The sequence below is a fragment of the Temnothorax longispinosus genome, chromosome 4, assembly GCF_030848805.1.
Source record: "Temnothorax longispinosus isolate EJ_2023e chromosome 4, Tlon_JGU_v1, whole genome shotgun sequence".
Taxonomy (NCBI): domain Eukaryota; kingdom Metazoa; phylum Arthropoda; class Insecta; order Hymenoptera; family Formicidae; genus Temnothorax; species Temnothorax longispinosus.
The window spans coordinates 21,436,293-21,456,200 of NC_092361.1; the positions used below are offsets into that span (position 1 = coordinate 21,436,293).

Here is a 19,908-nt window from a genome sequence, read left to right on the forward strand (position 1 = left end):
GGTCTTTACAATTATAGCAATAAGACATTAAATTTTTAGGAACAAATTTAAATTCAACTTTTAACTCTAAATTAAAGAGATAATTTTTTTTACTGCATTTAACGGATTAATATGCAATAATATTACATACGGCATATAGATATGTAAATGATAAGATCACGAATTAAATCCATCTTGAAAAAAATTATATCAACCAGTATCGCCAATCATAAAATTTGATTTTCATTTGAACTAGATTGATTTTGAAGAATCAGATTTATTCGCGTTGGACATTAAACAATTGATAGCGTCGTACGCGAACTATCGCTGAGAATCGATTCTCCGATTGGTCTGGCGTATCTCTTACTAAGGACATAAGAAGGAAAATTAATGTGGAAAACTAATAATAATAACCTCGGAACATTTCCCGCAGAGATTCCGGTACGCGTCCTTCCCACTCGTAGATGGAAATTACAAGGACGCCCGCAATAGAGGGGCCACCGGGCTTGGTGATCGCAACATTACGGATGTATAGGCCAATTTGTAAGCAATCCAACTTAGATTCGCCGGGCAATATTATATTTTTACGTTATCTTCTTTCCCGGCAATTCACATCCTCCCTCCTTTCTCGTATATATACGTGATTCGTCCAGATGCAACCGCATTCATTTTTATGCGGCAAGTAATTGTCGTCATCAAAATCGGAAATGTGCTTCGCGTCGTAAATGTACGCAAGCTGATATTTCCGCATACTGATAATGATAACTGATAATAAAATTTGCTTCCTATTTTTTTACGTGAAATATTTTATTCTATTAATGAACATTTTGTTGTGTAGTAAGATAACTATTTAAAAATATATATTTTTCAAAGTATTTGTTGAATATTTCTAAATTAATGCACTATAAATTATCTAGAATTCTTAATATTAATATCAAGTTCTGTTCCATAATTGTTTCCTGTGTATATCTAAGCATAAATTTTAACGCGAAGAAGTTATAATAATTTATAAGTTCCCCATATGATTTTTCCTGAATTTTATGTTTGTATTTTTAATAATATGTGCACTTATATCGCAGTTTTTAATATTATCGGTATGTTATCGTTCTAGAACAATTTCTAAAGAGAGAAAGAGAGAGAGAGAGAGAGAAGAGAAATAGAGCTAGTGGTAACATTTACAGATTCCAAAGAAATGCAATATAACTAAAACACCCTGTGGGCCACATCGCGTAAAAAAGAACACTAAACGGGGCCAGAAGACGCACGCGGATAAATAGGCGGGTGATTTATGAAGTGGCGAAGAGACACGTGTCTACCCCGTTCTTCCTCCTTCGCTCACCTTAAGCTCGCGAGGCTGATGCCGGTCCTCCTCGCGCAGGGGTTGCGGAGGGTTCTCTACGCTGCCGACAGTTTTGGTCCAACATCTGCCCCCGAAAAAACAAAAGCCCATTGTCGCTAACGACCGGTCGCGCGTCTCTTGTTTCTAACCGAGCGCTTTTGAATCGTAGGCGAATAACGGATCCCGAGAGAGGCCCGTCCATTCAGGCGACTCACCGTTTCTTCCTTTCGCTCTCGCTCAACCTCTGCTCGCTCGTCGTACATCCAGCTCGACCGATTTTCTTTTTTCACCGGCAACAGAACCACAAACCGAGACGTGGCCAGACGTCGCCTCGCCTCGCCTTACCTTCGGAGTTTTTATCGAAAATTTTATCGGATTTTTACCATCGTTATTTCGCTCCCTTCTTTCTCTCGCATTCGAATGTCAACGACGATCTCGGACAAACGCGATTAAAATCTCGCGTTCCTACGAAGAATGCGGGATGTCGTCGAGGCGCAATTGTCTCGTCCGAACACGAGTCTCGACACACCGAGACTTTGCGAAACTTATCTTGCTTCCTGCTACCGTCATTCTTCCGGTGAAAAACGAGAAGTTGCAGATAGGAGGCGTGAAAAAAAGCTTGACGGCTCGACTGGACCGATTTTGAATAGTAAAGGGCCAAGAAATAGATTCTTATCGGAATCTCTCGATACACTTGGACCCACGAAAATATTTTCATGGCTTGGAAATAGAAATATATTTTCTTGGCTTGTTGTCGAGAAGATACATCGAAACGCGATATCAACGATTTGTTATGGAATATTGCCGAGTTACATTCGTCATTTGAGCTATTACGATGCCATTAGGAAGTTATCTGTTTTTGAGACAATGTTGAGAAAATTTACAAGTATGATAGATCAGAGGGTAATCTTTATGTTCAATAAATTCTCATGTTCGGCAATACATGCACGCAAAATAAGGTGCCAAGAATCTTTATATTCAAGAGAATTCATATTCACGCTACCATTGCAATTATAACTAAAAATTCTTACAATTTTGCAATTATAACTTAAAATTCTTACAATATAAATTCAACAAATTGTCGAGATATTTTATGTACAGAAAAACAAATAACTATAAAATAAATAAAGAATAATTGAGAGTATATGAAATAGCTATATAATAGCTATATAAACTGAGAGAGAAAGCTGACTATAACTCAAGTTCAACCCACTGATCGGGGTGTAACTCGCAACTCCTAAAGGGTTGAAACGTGCTCGAGTTTGCGCCCTGGCCAATGGTCAAGCGAGCTCCGCCCAGAAAGAATCGAACGCCGTCGGCGTACCGACGAAAGGCGAGAAACGAACGAAAAAGAAGATAGCAGCAGCCAGGGGTAAACAAACAGGGGTTGGTGTAAAGGAAGCAAAAAAAAGAAGCGCACGAAAGAGAAGAGTGGAGATCCCTCGAGAAGCGCGACGACGAAAGTGAGACAAAGATACGTAACAAGAACGGGGACAAAGGGAGAAACTCGAAGGGCGAGATAGGAATGAAGGGGGAGGAAGGGGGTAGGAAAAACGACTGCCAAGACGGTAAAGGATTTTTCTTGTTTCGTCGCGAGCCTGGGCGTCCCCATTCGGATAGATACGGATACTCAACTCGACGAGGGAAAAGATCGATGTATGAAACTCTCTGCCAATCTCTATGTTAATGCGCGAAACGTACGAGAGAAAGGACATAAGACATCGCGAGGAGTTCTGTAGTTTCTCTTGAAGGACACTCAAAAGTGAATTGTTACGTCTGCGGCTGACCTCGGGCCCTCTGCCCCTCGGACGACGGTGAATTATAACGGTTGCGTAAGAGGAAATTAGTCCTGTTTGTTACGAGGAAAGTTTGCTCGCTCAGATTAGGCGAATACCGCGCGTCTGCGGTCTATTTATCGTCGAAAGGAAGTGATGGAGATTGAATCATGAAAATGTGAAAAAAGGAACAACCGAAATTTTTCAGGAGATAGATAAGGAGGGAGATAGATAAAAGAATCCCGTCACTTATGCGTACATATACATATGTGTGATATTGATATATTTTTTATCATCTCTTAAATGAAATGAAAAAATAGTAGGACGTGGCACAAAGAATGTTTTCAAACTTGTTGCTCAAAATATAGATCTAATTTTATATTTTTATAATTCAATTAATCACTATATCATACACATATATCCACACACATATACGCACATAAATTTTACGGCTACCGGGTCATAGAATCGTTCGTTTTGATATCTCATCACGGGATTATGGCTGCAGTCAGTTAATAGGTATCGTAAATCGCGATGATTAATGCCCCGCTGTGAATAATGCGCGAGACATATGTCTACACTTGATTATATAATGGTATCTGTAACATGTACATATCGATAGTAATAAACCGATACTGATGTTGCTTTCACAAAAAATAGTCGGAGTCGGAAAACAACAATTAAGTTTTTTTGCGATACAATTGCATTAATGAGTTATTTATTATACAACAGAATTGAATATTGTGTACCACCACAGATCCATCGCTCGAATAACGTAACTTTATAATTGCTCTGCTGTAGAGAAAATTATTTCCCAACTAAATAACAATGATAAAAACATTATATTATTACATTCTTTTGCAAATAAAAAGCACAAAAGAATATCTAGAGCGTTATTTTTGAAAATCAATAGGTGCATCAATAAATTTCGATTGCTCAATATTTTTATTAAATCAATATCAATTAATAATTTAGGAACAGTTAACATTACTATGACAATATTATAATCAAGTATATCAGAATTAAATAACAGAAAGTATGCCAAACTCGATGCTGCGCGTGCATCTTTATAATCAGACTAACTCGCCATTCGCTTAATAAAAATTCCAATGCATCTAAACGAGACATATCTCTCTCTGTTACAGCGGAAACCTCGCAAAGTACCACCTCCCCAGACACCGTCCAATGCGGGGGCTGCAGGGCGTCCTATCCCCTCGGAGAAATTGTCCGGTTCATCGAACACAAGGTCAACCACTGTCGGAGCACCCTCCAGGGCTGCCACAGTCCACCGGCGACGGCCGCGCCGGAGGACTCCGATCCGGAGGATGCCCTCACCCTGAAGACCGTCGACCCGGACTCGAAGCTGAACTCGGTGCCCAGCATCTCCGCGCCCATCAACAAGAGAAGCGGCCGACTGGAGAGTCCGCCGGCGCCTCAGGGCCCGGGGCCGGATACCGGAAGTCCGATCGACCTCAAGGCAAGCGCCAGCTCGACGCCAAAAAGACGGACGGAAGCACCGGATGAGGACAAGGAAGATCTTCCGAAGAAGCAGAAGACTGAGTCCGTGGACGCCGACACAAACACAGTCAATTCCGGTAAATTTCTGTCTCTCTTTCTCTGGATTATTATTACATATTTCATTATTAAAGTAAAATCTTGGAGCGTTTTATTAGAATCAATTGATTGATTTGTATCGTGTCGTGAAAAGATACGTAACGTGATCCGGCCACAAAATAATTTCAAGTTCCAATTTTGCAATCGGTTTTTGTATCATAGATTCCGATATTTGGCAACGCGATCAGAACGAGAAAATATATGTCAGGGTTTCTGATCGTATTAGAGGTGCATCGAGGAAACTATCGTGCCGTTTCGAAATCTCTGGTTTGGCGAATTGTTGATTCGTTCAAAAGAGGGGTGGAAGAGGATATTTTAAAGTACAGTTATAGGGGGCTGCCATGTGATGTCGAACCTGGTCGAACGGACACGAACAATAGATCGGTGGATTTCGATTTTTGAATTTAAACCGCCCGCTCGGGGATTGGGGTGAACCTGCCCCTCGTGTCTCCCCTCCCGCCGTTCTTCTGACCCCCTTTTGTCGGGGAGTACATTGTCGTACGTCGAAGGGTTTAACGCGCGAGCGTTCTCATTCGGCGACGCGACACCCTGGATATGAAAGTGCTACGCGGATATCTTCGCGTTTTTTTTATGTGACATCGAAACGAAGTTGAAAAATCACGCTGTTCGTTTTTAACTTTTTGTTGTTGTTGCTCGCAGTTTGTATATTTAATATATACACGTTGGCGCGATTATTATATCATTATAGAAAGATAAAAAGAGAGAAGTTTAGAGAGTATTGTACTGTTTGAAATGGATCTAGAAATGTATTGCTGTAATTCTCTCTTCGTTTTTATAAATATAATAGATATAAGTTTTTTTTTTACAAATAAAAGGCATTATTGACATATTAATTACTTTTTCAACAATAATTTATATAATAAGTGATCAATTGTCTTTAGTTCATGAATTACGATAATTTATTATACTATTTATTAAATGAAGAAATATAGATTTATTGTTATAAGTTTTGAATAATTAAAAGTAGTTTTAATTTTGCAACCGATAAAATAATCCCGGAATTGAAGTTTATTTCAATTTAAAGAATCTATTGGCCTCAAGTTTGCCTACAAGATTCTCGATGAATCATTCTCTGTCACTCCTTTTTTGAAATTCTTATGCAATACTTAAGTGTACAAATCGTCGCAAGGAGTTTTGCAATGTAGAACGAAATTGGCCTTCCTCCGATGACAACCAGCGCTAGTTCTTTTATTTTCTTTCACAATTTAATTATACTTTACGATCATATGTGAGATAAAATTTTTGCTGCAAATATTATTTCAAAAATTTCAACAGTTAGAAAATATTAACAAGTCATGAATTAATACATGCACATGGAAATCCATTCCTCGATTTAAAAGTTAATCTTATAGATATTATGTAAATGTTTTTAAGCTCTTATATTTGTAATACAGAATCCAAAATTCTAAAAAAAAAAAACAAATTAAAGAATGAATGTAAACTTGTATCGTTTCGAGAAACGTGGGCGGCTATCGCGGACGAACATAATTGTGCCTCTCGAGGAGCAGCACGTCGCTGCGTCGCGTCGGCGGTCGCTCTCGCGCACCGGTGTCTCTTTAAAGTTTCATCACGCTCCGGGGCACTCGCCCCAAACCCCCTTTTGCCAGCTACACGTTCCGGCAACGAGATAGAGAGTTAACCCTTTCCGAACTGGTCCACGACCATAAGAATACTCCTCGCTCGTGCTCATCCCGCCGCTCGTCCGCCGGTTAAGCCCCTTTTGTCGCCTTTTTTGTCGGATTTTTTGCTACCGGACAACCACGTCGAAAAGCCCAATTAGAATCGTCCTATTGTTCGGCCACGTGGTCCGCACGAGCCGTCCACGCGAGAGCGTGCCCATATGGGCGGACGCGCCGGTGTTAGATGATCGCGAGTCTCGAGCGTTACGTGCGAACAGGTAAAGCAACGCGTATCAGAAACGCGCACGTGGGGTGACATTGACAGGATGTGCCAGGACCCTCGGTACTCGGTTCGGAGTATTGTAATTCCCTTCCAGTGATTCTGATATTTTTTTTCTCTCGACTATGAAACACATCGAGAAATAACAATAGTAATACAATATGATATTTTTTCGAAAAGTAGGAATATGCTTTCTAGAAAACTTTTTTCATTTTCGTCTAACTGGGCTCAGGAAAGATGCACGTTTGATTAAAAAAATCTGTGATTTCGGAGAAATTCGGTTATACGCGAAAATAGAGAACAAGCAGAGCGCGCGTCGCGTAAGAGAACGGCGTTGGAGAACCGTGACGGACGATATACGTCCGGAGGAAGGCTGTAGCGTAGCGAAGGAAAACGGAGAGGAGGGGCGACGAAAAAGGAGCGATAATCCGTCGAAATTGACACCAACCAGCGCTCCCGGTGAGATGCAGATTTGATCTATCTGTCACGTTTGTCTGGGAATATTAATTCTCGTCCGTGGGTGAGGTTTTTCTCTGGCAGCTTTATGGCTCCTTTCCGACCCTCCCGCGTTTCTCTCGCCGTTCTTTCCTGCCTAGCAAAGTCGACGACTCCCCGGACCGCCCGAGGTGAGCGGAGAATTGCTTGCGAATTGGCTGTCGCTCGGGGTTTCGGGATCCTGCAACTTTCGCGTCCTTCATCCTTCCGTTTCCTCCGTTCTCGCGGAAGGAAGCCGACAAGAACGGTGCGCGAGCGATACGCCTAAAAACCGGCGTCAGAAACTTTTTCAGCTATATATCACGCGTATCGCCGGATACTAGCCTGCTTGTATTTTATTTCGTACTTTATCGCTATTTCATGTATTTTGGTTAGTTTTATTTTGATAATTTAAATATTTTATATACATAATATAAAATTTAATCGCGCGCGTTTTATGAATAATATTTTTTCCGTCGATAGAATCACGAGAAGAACGACACGTGAGTGCGTGCCATTATAATAATCAACGTGTATCATCAGTATCGTGAATCATCAGGCGGATTCTTTGACAAGTTTACTTCCGTTTCGACTACTTCAGTTCATGTTTTACCTTCTTTCTTCTTTGACAATGACGAGGTGACTGCGTTCTTCGTTTCCTTTGCACTTATCTCGCGCGCTCCCGTGTAAAAGAAAGCCCGCGAGAGTGAGAGAGAGAACGTCATCAAAGCTTACAAAGATCAGAAGTTCAATATACACGACTTCAGCACGCTGCGATGCGTTTAAATTACCAGGTCGAGTGGCTTTTTGATTAATTTTTTTTCCTTACGTCCTTGTGTCGTAAAACGAGTCCGTCATCCGCGTTTTCCTCTTTCTCTCGGAGGTGCACTGCACTACAAGAAAATCGAAGTAGCTGCAGAGGCAGATCTCGATGAAGGATAGACAGCACTAGATTTTTTTCAAACTTCCAACGTTCTCATAGTAAGATGCGTTTTCACGTTTTTATCACTTAATTATTTCAGATCAAGTATGCCCATAATTATACATTTAATTTTATTTATAATATGTAAAAATTTAATTTCATATTCTCGATGTTGTAGTCTCGCTTTAGGAACATATTTTCTTCGTGTTAAGTCGTGAAAAACTCAAATAATAAATTCTTTTAATAAATTAAGACTCGGCCCTCTCTGGAAGGGTTAATAGCGAGCAGTGGTCCATTCGCAAGGTTTGCGGTTTGGACGGACAAACTGAGTAACGGTGGACATAAAAGCTCGTGAAGCGCAGCCTGACCAATCCTATCGCGGAATTGTAGTGACCACAAGGAGTATGTTACGCGACCATTCGAATATTCGTTTAGAGAGGATGGAATCGCGCCGGTCGACATATTCGCGATTGTAACGGCTTTGGCTCTTTGTCGTGCGACACTCTGCGGTAGGTTGAACGGGTCGTAAATAAAAATTTACTGAAAAAAATCTGCATACGATTACACGATATTGAACGTATATTAGTAGATAGTAATCATACGATTTTTTTATATTTTAACAATGCAATATATATTGATTGATATTTAATTAAATTTTGAAATTAACATTTAATTGGAGTTTATTGATATTTAATTAAATTTTATTTGAATTGTTTCACATGCCCAATATATATATCTATATATATATATTTAAATAATTATTATTAAAAAAATTGATCATTTTAATCCATTCGCATTTCTAAAATAACTTGCTTTATTTGAACAATTTCTTTGATACATTTTAATTTAATAAAAGTCGCTATATATTGTCTACTATTTTTTATATGCATTATGCAATTTGTTTACTATTCTTTTTGATACGTGTTGGATACTTCTCGTTACTGCGTGATATTTATCTCAGCTGGTTATTTAATTAATGGGTCCAGTAAAATGATTAAAATCACCCGCAAACTACCCACGTGGACATGATCCGCTGTGCGTTGTCCCTTTTAAGTGCAGCCCTTGTATCGACGACAAAGTGCATACGTCGCATACGTTAGCTAATCGATATTTTAATATTGTCACACGCCATTCCGGATTAAAGGCCTTTATGTGTGTTTGTTGTGTGTGCATGTATGTGTATATATCATGACGTCATTGAGCGGCAGATGTGTCCCGTCCAAAAAGATTTCCGAGAGCGCGACGCAACGTTCTTTACACGATTAAAATTTGCTCGTATACACATAACATTTACGGTTATATGTGTAATCGCAAATAATTCCTTTCAACCTGTGTAAATTTTTCGAGCAATAATAATGCAAAACAGTTATACTCTTATTACTACAGAGTTGTTCAAAATATATAACATTGATTTAATTTAAACTTTTGTTAAAATTGAAACTTATATTTAAATTATTTTAACGTATTTAATCATAATTAATTGGTAATCGCATGAAAATTACTCGATGGCCATTTGCAAATTTTGCGAGAAATAATTTACTTGTTGAAACATTTGTATTTCAGTATCAGAGAGACAAACTTAAAAAGCCCGTGGAAACGTATTTTGAGAAAAATTGAATAGAGGCAGTTGGGTTCGTGTTAAGTCTCCCGTAAAAGGGTTGAGAGTTGAGAGGAAGTATTCGTAGGATGACCGGGACTCGAATCGTTGTTAAACAATGGCGTTCCGAACGATTTGCCCGTAAACGTCGCATAGGCCAATTTGTCGGGCAATTTCTGGAGAAAATCGGTCGGTCACTACCGACGCCGCGGAGGGCCGAGTCTCATGTGCAGACATATTGTTCATTTGATTCTGCTGTCCCTTCTGGGTATAAATCTGTATAAACTTCTCTACGTGGATACATGTCATGCGTTTTGAAAAATATTGGAGTTGTATGTAAATTGTAATTTTAATGTGCACGTGTTCATCGATCAATAATTTTATTATGTTGTTTACTTTCACGCGTCTTTCAAGGATAGTCAGCCTCTTTAAATCTATAATGTAATATCGAATTGAGAATCAATAACTATTTTAATTTTTATTTACATTACATCTACTGCAATTGTTTTCAACTTAAATAAAGTTCTTTTGAAAAGAACTTACAATATTGCGTTAATTTACTGCGCGATATTACGTCAAGACGATAATTGTGCAACATATATTGAATTCTTCACCTCTCCGATAAAAAAAGTCATCGCAGATAACGCGTCCCCGAATTGCAACCAGCTAAGCCAACCATTTCTCGTAGACACGGCCATGAAAATCTGAAGAAATAATCCTAACAGATGGCCGCCCGTGAGGTTTGCATATGAAAAGCGCGAGGCCGTGAATCGATACACTTTTATTATGCTCAAGCACTTGCTTATCTCTCTCGTCTTCCCGCCGGCATCTTTCCTCCCCGGGGAAGTCGGCAATATTTTCGACTTTCAAGGAAAAAAGGAGCCGGCTAGCCGCACGGAGAAAGGACGAGGGCAAAGGAAAGCAACGTGGTGAACGCTCGAAGCGTGAAACAATACGTCGAATTTTGCGCTTCACCACTTGGCTATGACGCCTGTTTCAGGAATGACTCGGCCGTCTTATCCTCGCTCTCTTTTATGATTTTCTTTCTCTCTCCCTCGCGTGATTTTTTTTCTCTCTCTCACACGTTAATTTTTGTCCGGAGCCGAAACCGTGAGCCCATTTGTATTTCACGTTCCTTCTGTCGAAGGATCAAGCTGAAGATGACTCGGAAAATTTTGAAGTCTGCAGAGAAGTTTTGTTCAATTCGAACCGCTGGCGCTGGTCTTTTCGTTAACATTTTTACGTAAATTTCATTGTTTTTTTAGGTGCTGATTTAAAGTGCTGAGAATTATACAGTCACGAACAAAAAAGAAAAAAGAAAAAAAGAAACAGTTTCAAAAAATTCCATGTTTTAATAAAATTTTGTATAAATTCTTGTAAACTTTAACTTTTACAAAATATATTTTTGATTAAATTACTAAAACAGTTAGTATTCAATATTAACAACCTGCAACAAATATTGTTTGTCTAAGGAAAGTACATAAATTAATAACATCACATAAATATTAAATAATAAGTATAAAAAACGTTTCAAGAAAAATTGAATTGAGACAAGTTGGAACTTCAATTAAAAAGAATTATGAAACTCTTATAAAAGTATAATTTAAATGAATTTGAAAGTAAAGTTGGAGTAAAGTTGTCAGAAATACGATTGTACAATTATAATAGTTCATATTTTCATACACGCTTTTTCCCCTCGAGCAAACTTCTTAGCAATTCAGGAAATCACCGACAATATCTTGCCTATTCGCTCGCAATTTTTGCGCCTTGTTTCTCCGTGACTTTCTCCACGTTCTTTCTATCAATCGAAAAATCGCACGCGTCAATGAGATGAAATTGCGACGAGCGTCTCTCATTCCACGCTCGACGCGTAAAACGCTGTAAGCGTAATCCTGGTGAAAGGTCAGCAAGATGAGGAAGAAAAGTCCCTCGCCCACTGTCGGGCTCGTTATTCTACTTAGCACCTTGTTACATGCAACGAAATGTGTTCTATTGTGTATTGTCGCGAGATAAACTATCATTTACCCGTTGACGGCGTTGAGTTGTTCCTAATTTTATTTAAGATTCATTGTCTTCGCATCCTGCTCGTCGTCATCGGGCTGATATCTCACAGCAACATTTCTACGAATTGCTCTGAGTAATTTTACGTCAATGTAAAATTTTAATTGTGTACGAAAAAAATGAGGAAGTAAAATTCTGAGATTGATGTAGTATCAGGTAAATGATTAGCTAGCTATATATTTAGGTTAAATCAATGGATATTATTATCTACTACGTTAAAAAAATAATTATTTTTTATGATAATAATGTTCTTAATAAGTGTAATATACAAAAAATATGCCTCAGTTCGGCGATCGTTCGGCTTTAAGACGATCTTGAAGCTTTATTTCTAACAAAGATCTTTCCGTATCCCGAACGGCCATTTAATTAGGACCACTTTATTTTGCTGCAGCCTTTTGTCTCCTGCTGACTTTCCCTCCCGTCGTCCAAGTACCGCGAGACAGTGAGGTACAATGGGGAGGAGAGGGCGAGTCCTGAACTTTTTAATCTCTTACAAGAGGAAGTATACCCCTGCCCGCTACAACGCGCTCGTATTTATCTCGTCTAAGAAGTTTCTTCCTGAATAATGCGGCGTGCGTATTTATTCGTCTGAGCGAGATGCTCGCGTTCTCGAATTCGACAAGTCTGAATTATAAGAAAAAGAAATTCGTGGTCGTTCGAGAAAAGTTTTATAGCCAAAATGTTTCTTTTTTATATTAAGACAGTTTAAGAATTGTTTTTTATTCTGTAAAAAGATTATGCCCGCGTTAGAAATTGTTTTCTAAATAAAAAACATATTTTATCTAAGTATTTTGGAAAAAATGAGATGAGTGAATTAAGAAAGTGACACATATTGTAAAAGAATACTTCTATAAAAACAATTAATTCATATCTTAAGCGAATTCTTAGTGTTTCTTAAGACATAAATTTAAATCTTCCTCCTCAGTCCCTAACGTCCGGCATTATGGTCCAAGAGAATATGCTGCCCGGGTAATGTTCCACGGTGCTTTTACTCGCAAAGTGAGGGTCGCCCTTAAGCACATGGTGCGTGCATCCTCGGCCTTTCTCTCCCTTTTCTCAACAGTCTCTCATTCCCGCCACCGAGGCGACGTCGAATTAATAAAATCCCACAGACTCGCGCGACGGGCGTCTACTGTGCCACGCGGGGCGTAAAAAATGGCCGAAAATCTGATATTCCGGATTAAAAACATTGAAATTCAAAACCCGTCCCTCCCGCATCATAAGCTTTCGCGCGCGCCATAGGGAAGGAGGGTCGAGAAGTCGTTAAGGGTCAGTTTCAGCCGCATGCCATAGTAACCGACCCCCGTTGGCCCGCAACGATTCCCTCCCGCGCTCCCTGTCGGCCGCCGTTCGACGAGGATATTATTTTTAAGCCCCCGCAACTCGCCGCGCCGGCCCGAACCGCAATTTGACACAGACGCGCCGTTTGAATTCCGAATTCAATCGGCCGGGTCCGATCTCTGTCCCGATTCCGCGAAATTAAGGGTGGTTCGAAAATTGATAGCGTGGCTCGGGGGCATGTACGCGCACATGTTATGTGTGTACGTGCGGGTTTTACGAGCTGCCGTCACATGCTCGCGAAATCACCGTGAAGCTTCAAATTCTGTCGTCAGATTATTACGATATATATCTAAAGATATACAGATATATAATCTAAAGCCTTATAATCATCTTATTCGTGGCTATAAGCTATAACCCGTCCAATTATATTAGCTTCAACACAACCCTCTTTCACTTTCTCATTCAAAAATAAACTTTAATCTCTGAAATAGCCGTGGACTACACGTTGAAAACGTTTAAGCCGAAAGAATGATGAGAATTCCAATGTTTTATCTTAATAACTTAAAATTGATAATTAATTTTTCTGTGTGAAAGTTAAATTCATGATTATACGTGAATGACAAACGCATCAATCTTCTTCTTCAATGTTTCGTAAACTTTGCAGAATTCGCTACATTTAAATTTTCTCGAAAACGCTATTCATCCTGCGCATAGACAATGTGACCCTTAACATCGCGACGTCGATGAATCTGTTTCAGAGCCAAGGTGGCTGCAGTGTTCGCAGTGTTCTCGGCGGCTGTGTTCGGCGTGGGAGCTCCTTCAGCATGTACAGAGCATGCACGGCGCCCGCCTCTACTGCTCCTCCTCCTCGTCGACGAACTCATCGTCGAACACTCCGGCGCCTAGTCCACCGACGCCTACGCCGACGCACGCGCACCATCTAAGTCCGCCGAATCATCTAAACTTGAGCGGAAAGTCCACCGGAAGTTCCTCGGCGGCGAACTCTTCCGGCGGTACGAATACGAGTGGCAGTAGCGGTGGCCGACAGCAGCTTCAGACCTCGTCCCTGGTGGGCGATCCCCTTCACAGTTTCCTAAGGTTACCCCAGCACTTGGAGCGAAGTTTCCCGCCTATGTTCAGGCCCGACTTCCTCACCCTGAATCCCTTGGCGGGATACAGAGGTCTTCAGGAACTGCAGACGGCTACACGAAATCTGCAAAACCTGGGCGACCCGCTTCGCGGTATGGACGGTTTAAATCTGGGGGATCCACTGGTACGTAGCTCGTTGGATTCCCTGAACAACGCCCGGAACCTGGCGAATCTGGCCGAGCTGTCGCACGGCCGCGGCCTCGCGGGCCAAGCACACCCACCACCACTCGAAGCGAACCTGGATTTTTACTCAGCGCGCCTAAGGAGCCTCGCTAATCCGTCCTTAGGCGCGGCTCCACCTACACCTAGCGGTAATCCCACAACGAATCCCCCTCCTCCGCCGGTACCGCCGGTACCGCCAGTCCCTATCGCCAGCGGTGTTCAGCAGCAGCAGCAACAACAACAGCAGCAACAGCAGTCGCAGCAACAACAATCACAGCCCCATCCACAATCTGTGGAACCGCCTAGTCCGGCCTCGGCCAACCCCGCGAATTTAACCCACGGCAGTCATCAAAAAGAGAACTCGCCGCCCTGTTATAGTCAAAGCCCGGTGGGTCATCACAACAACAATAATTCAACCGACAGCGAGAAGACCAGCCCGCCAGTAGCCTCCACGCCGATCATTACTGATTCTTCGTCTGAGACGGTGTACACGTGCGAGATTTGTGACAAAAAGTTTCGCTTCCAATCGAACTTGATCGTCCATCGTCGTAGTCATCGGGACAAGGAAAGGCAGTACCAGCAACGAGAAAGCACGCAGGACGGGCAAGGTACGGCGACGAGATGCGAGGTGTGCGATATTGAGGTAGCGAACTTCGCCGAGCTAAGGAAGCACATGAGGAAGGAACACCAAGAGCACTTGAATTCAGCTGCCAGTCCGCAGGGCAGCGTCGAAACGGTGCCGGACGACGGATCCAGCTGCGATGAAAACATGGACCTAGACGAGATGGAGGAGAACGAGCAGAAGGCCGAGCGGGAGGACGCGGAGGAAAACACGCCGGAGGACCTAAGCACCACTCAGGGGCAAAGCGGCGAGGAGAGCGGAGGTCGAGTGGAGAAGCCGGCCAGCCTGGTGGGCGATCTCATGGAGAAGTTTGGCTTGAGCAACATCGCTCAATACTCAGAAGCTTATCGGCAAGCGTTGCAGGAAAATCATCGCAGCGGCTTCCTCAAAACCGATTCGCCGTGCAACCTCACTAACTCGCTGAACAATAACAAGGAGAAAGAAAGTGCTCTCTCGCCGACAAATTTTAATTCCTCAACGACGCCGAATATTTTTTCCGGCCAGGGATTTCCTAGATCTTCAGGGCCGGATTTCACAGGTCTTTGGTTACCTAGTCCGCACTACCTGGAGAACAATGAATTCCGTAAGGCGTCTAAGGCCACGACGTCCACCTTGTCGCTTCAGGGCTTGCCAAGTCCGCTGCTGAAAAAGGAGCGGAGCGGCCGAAACGACACTTGTGAGTATTGCGGTAAAGTTTTCAAGAACTGCTCGAATCTGACGGTGCATAGGCGGTCGCACACCGGCGAGAAGCCGTACAAGTGCGAGCTGTGCTCGTACGCGTGCGCCCAGAGCTCGAAACTGACCAGGCACATGAAGACCCACGGCCGACACGGCAAGGACACGTATAAATGCCGTTTTTGCGAGATGCCATTCTCAGTGCCGAGCACATTGGAAAAGCACATGAGGAAATGCGTGGTGGTGGTGCAGCAGGGACCCAAGCTGGACATACCTTACCCAGTAATCAAGGACGAGGATTCGTCACTTAGCAGTAAGGATACTTGATCCTGGAACGGAAGCCTACCGCCGATTCCGCCGTTGTGGCCGCACAGGCCGCCTTATCCGGTGTACTGAAGACGAGAGATCTTCCTCTTCAGGGACCTCGAGAGAAGAAGAGATACCTGATGAACCCTGAGTCCCGCAAGGCCGGTTCGATTTTATCGAGACGGCGCGACCTCAGAAGGATCTCTTGATGCGGAATGTCCGAGGTCACCTCTCGGGATTAGGAGAGGTGGTAGGTCGATGTGATCTCGAGAATCTCCGACCGAACGGCCTGGAAATGGCTGATCGAGTCGACAAGTTGTAAAAAAATTATTAAGAGCTGGAAGATCTAGCGAAGCCGGAGTTTCGACTAATTTGAGCAAGGAAGGATCTTCACACGGTTGCGAGGATTGTACGCGATGCGAAGATGATGTCCAGATGACGCGAGAACAAAGCGATCGAATAAAAAAAGAAGATACTCGACAAGAAACCCTGCTCCGCATTTTAACTTACTAAAAAAAAACGAACGAATGGTTACCAGTTTGCAAGTCTCAGCACACACTCAGCTATTTAAATTATATATATCGCTATAAATATAGTTTATAAATAACGGGAAAAGACATAAACTATAAATATAAAGCTGCATATATATATACATACAGATAAAAGAATAAATGAATATATATAAATATATATATAGATATAAAAAGAAATGCAAATACAAAGAATATAAATATTATAAATAAGATAACGAACAATAGTTCGTGACTTTATTATCGCATTTGAAGATTATTTATTTAATAATAGATTATATATATATATACATATTGTATAACGTAATATATATATATATATAAATATTATGAAAATCTGCAACTCGCCGTGTATTATATAGCGACAAATTGGAATGGAGTCTTTTTGTACATTACACGACGTCGCTTCGTAAGAACGCGTCAATGGAACCGACGCGTCTTCTTTTTAAAATGCATCGATTTCCTTAGAACATAAGGAGAACTGGCACCTTCAATGATCCTGTATGTACATATTTAAAAACATCGATACTCGAAATACTGTTATATATATATGTATCAATATATAGGATAATTGAGAATATTTGATTTAAGTAATATATGAGAAGAAGCTAGTATCTATAAGCTCTAGCTCGATCCTATGTACAATGTATTATATCTATTATCGACGACTCTATTACCTTTATTAATATTATTGCACTTATTATATTGTCTTTATTATTATTGTTTTGTAACATGATTATTATTGTCATTATTATTACTACTATTGCTATTATTATTATTACCATTCTATTATTATTATTACGTTTGTCACTATTATCATTACGGTTGCAGTAAGTTTAAGCGCCGCTTTCATTATTTTATTCTAATATTAAATTATTATCGCAGATGTTTTTTAAAGATTAAGATAATGCCAAAGTTGTTTAGGTTTATAGCCGCTGATTTTGCATCGTACGACGCGCCCGTCGAGGTGGAGGAATCGTTTGAAAAAAATTGCCGCAGCATTCAATGAAGACCATCGTGATAATAATCTAAGCTGATAAATTAATCGATCCTGTGGAAAATCCTGTGGAGAAAATATCCCAATCGGAAAAATTCCTCCTTCGACGGTCACCTCGTAGCCACGTCGAGAACATTATCAGCGCGCTTTGTTCGTTGATTATATTTATTGCCGTCACGATGTCGAACCGTGCTCGGTTTTCGCAGAATCGATACTGAGCATTGATCCTGCGAAAATCGTCCCACGGTCAGACCGAGGCGCAATCAGAATCGAATTTCCGTTTTCTCTCGTCCTCGTCCAAGACTGAGGCTTTCGGGCGACGCGACGATTGTTCTTCAAGTTTTTGCGTTCCATTTTAAGTAGCGAAATAATTTTTCTTTCTACCCTTCCTTTTGTTTTCCTCAACGACGCCTCGTCGACGTAAACGTTTTCGAAGAGAACTGTTCCTAAAGAGAGAGATATATATATATATACGTAGGCAATAAGATAAAAACGAAAATAACTTCGCGATGCGTGAGAGACGACGAAGGAGTGCGAGAATGTCGATTGCGTGTCTTTATGTGATTTTATTGTGCGTGTTATCCTTCTCGTTCCGGGGATGAATGTTATGCGCGTGTGCGTGAGTTCGATGGCGAGAACGCGAAAATAAAAGCGATTAAAAAACTCATATCAGATAGTTCTCTCGGTGTTAGACGTGTACGGCCCTAGATAAAAAAAAAACCTCTCGTTATCTAGTTAAAAGTTTGTTAGATCGATTCCTGAAATACGTACATGCCAGGCTCCGCGTTTATACGACATACTGTAAATAATGGCACTGCCCGTAGCGATGATTCGGAAGCAGAAAGAGCCGCGTCGTCGAAAAGTTATTAAAGGATCATAGCAAGGAAAAAAAAGATAAGTTTAAACGGTGATTTTTTTTTCCTTTTCTCGTGCAACGGCGTATTTTGTCGCTCACAACGATTGTGAACGGAGATTGGATCTAAAATAACGATGGAGATATGGGGACGACAATCCCCTTCGAGAATTCGCGGAATGAATGGAGAGAGAAAGAGAAAGAGAGAGAGAAAAAGTGTGTATGTGAGAGAGAGAGAGAAAATTTTGACGGAGCACCGTGTGTGTAATCGACGAAATAAAAATCCTGCGGCACGTCACGTACCATACACGAATACGCGTACTTTGATTTCGGAAAGTTCTTCCTCCTTCTCTTCTTAGTTTTCTTATTCAAGTTTATCCCACCATAGGACCAAATTCCCTGCCTCACCGAAACAAAGGAGTGACACGTGTCAAACATGCAAATCTCGCGGCGGGCGATCGGACCGGTGGGATGCGACGAGGACAATAACGAATTTATGCGACACGGAAGAATGTCCTCACGTTAGAGAGTTACACGGTAAGCGCTGCAGTCATGATAAATCGTAATGCGAATCCGATATGGAGATTGCCACTGGCAACTCCTGCTCGGTTCGCACCAGTCGCGGAACATCAGCGTTTAATGTGTAATCTAAAATATATGATATTGCACCGATTCCTCATTATCTCGATTAATTGACGTATTAATAATTAAATAATAAATTAATCCGACTGTCCCGTCGTGTCCTCCGGTTGGTTTCTAACGTTTCTACAGGGTAAATCACGTAAAATGCTAAAAGATAATCCCAGAACGAACGTCAGGAGTATAGTCGAGCGAAGTATCTAGGCAGTCGGTATAATTTAAAGCTACGAAGTATTTCCTATAATTATAATAAGAGGGAGAGAGAGAGAGAGAGAGAGAGAGAGAGAGAGAGAGAGAGAGAGAGAGAGAGAGAGCGAACGAAATAATTTTTTTCCATAGAGTCGATTACGGGAGAAAGAGATGCAAGAGGGAACGATAATATCGTAGCAGGGAAATTGGACTTTTAGGAAATCTTCTGATCCAGGGTAAATAATCCGAAGCTCGGTTTCTAAGGACAGTACGTGACCGGGTTAAACCTGGCATTGAACACTTTTAACCGAGGATCGACATTAAGGCAATACGAAAAAAAAAAGAAACCCGAGGCATCTCCGAGTAAACTTCGGCCGAGGCTTGCGACAAACGTTGGCCGAGCTTTACCTCGCAGAGGTCCATAATTGTAAACATAGCAGATACGGTGTATGTCTTGTGCGATTCAAATAAACGACATTGTTTTTAAATAACCTACACTATTCGAGTTCCTTTTATTCTTATTCTCATGCACCTATCCTTCCGATTCTCGATATCAATTAACGAATTTTATATATTGCTTTCACTTTTTGTAATTATATATATATTCTTATGTTCAAATTCTCTACGTTTTAGATTTTAAAATAAAAGATAAATTAGAGACATTTGACTTTAATTATTAACTTTTTACTTTTCGATATTATAATTCTTCGGCAGTAATAATAAATAGTAACTGTTCATATTTTTGTCAATTTAAATAACAGTTTTATCAATTACAATATATTTATAATTATAAATTTTTAATTTCCTAGAAAAGTCGAAATTTT

At 41.0% G+C, this 19,908-nt stretch overlaps 1 protein-coding gene across 1 annotated transcript in view; it reads left to right on the top strand.

The window, feature by feature from the left end:
- Positions 1 to 19,579, top strand: part of Cph (BCL11 transcription factor chronophage) — a 35,258-nt gene extending 15,679 nt beyond the window's left edge. Inside the window, exons 3-4 of the mRNA XM_071776124.1 lie at positions 4,239 to 4,688; positions 13,721 to 19,579. Coding sequence (XP_071632225.1) covers positions 4,239 to 4,688; positions 13,721 to 15,897 — 2,627 coding nt within the window. The 3' untranslated portion in view covers positions 15,898 to 19,579. The remainder of the gene's footprint in view (positions 1 to 4,238; positions 4,689 to 13,720) is intronic.
- The last annotated feature ends 329 nt before the right edge of the window (positions 19,580 to 19,908 follow it).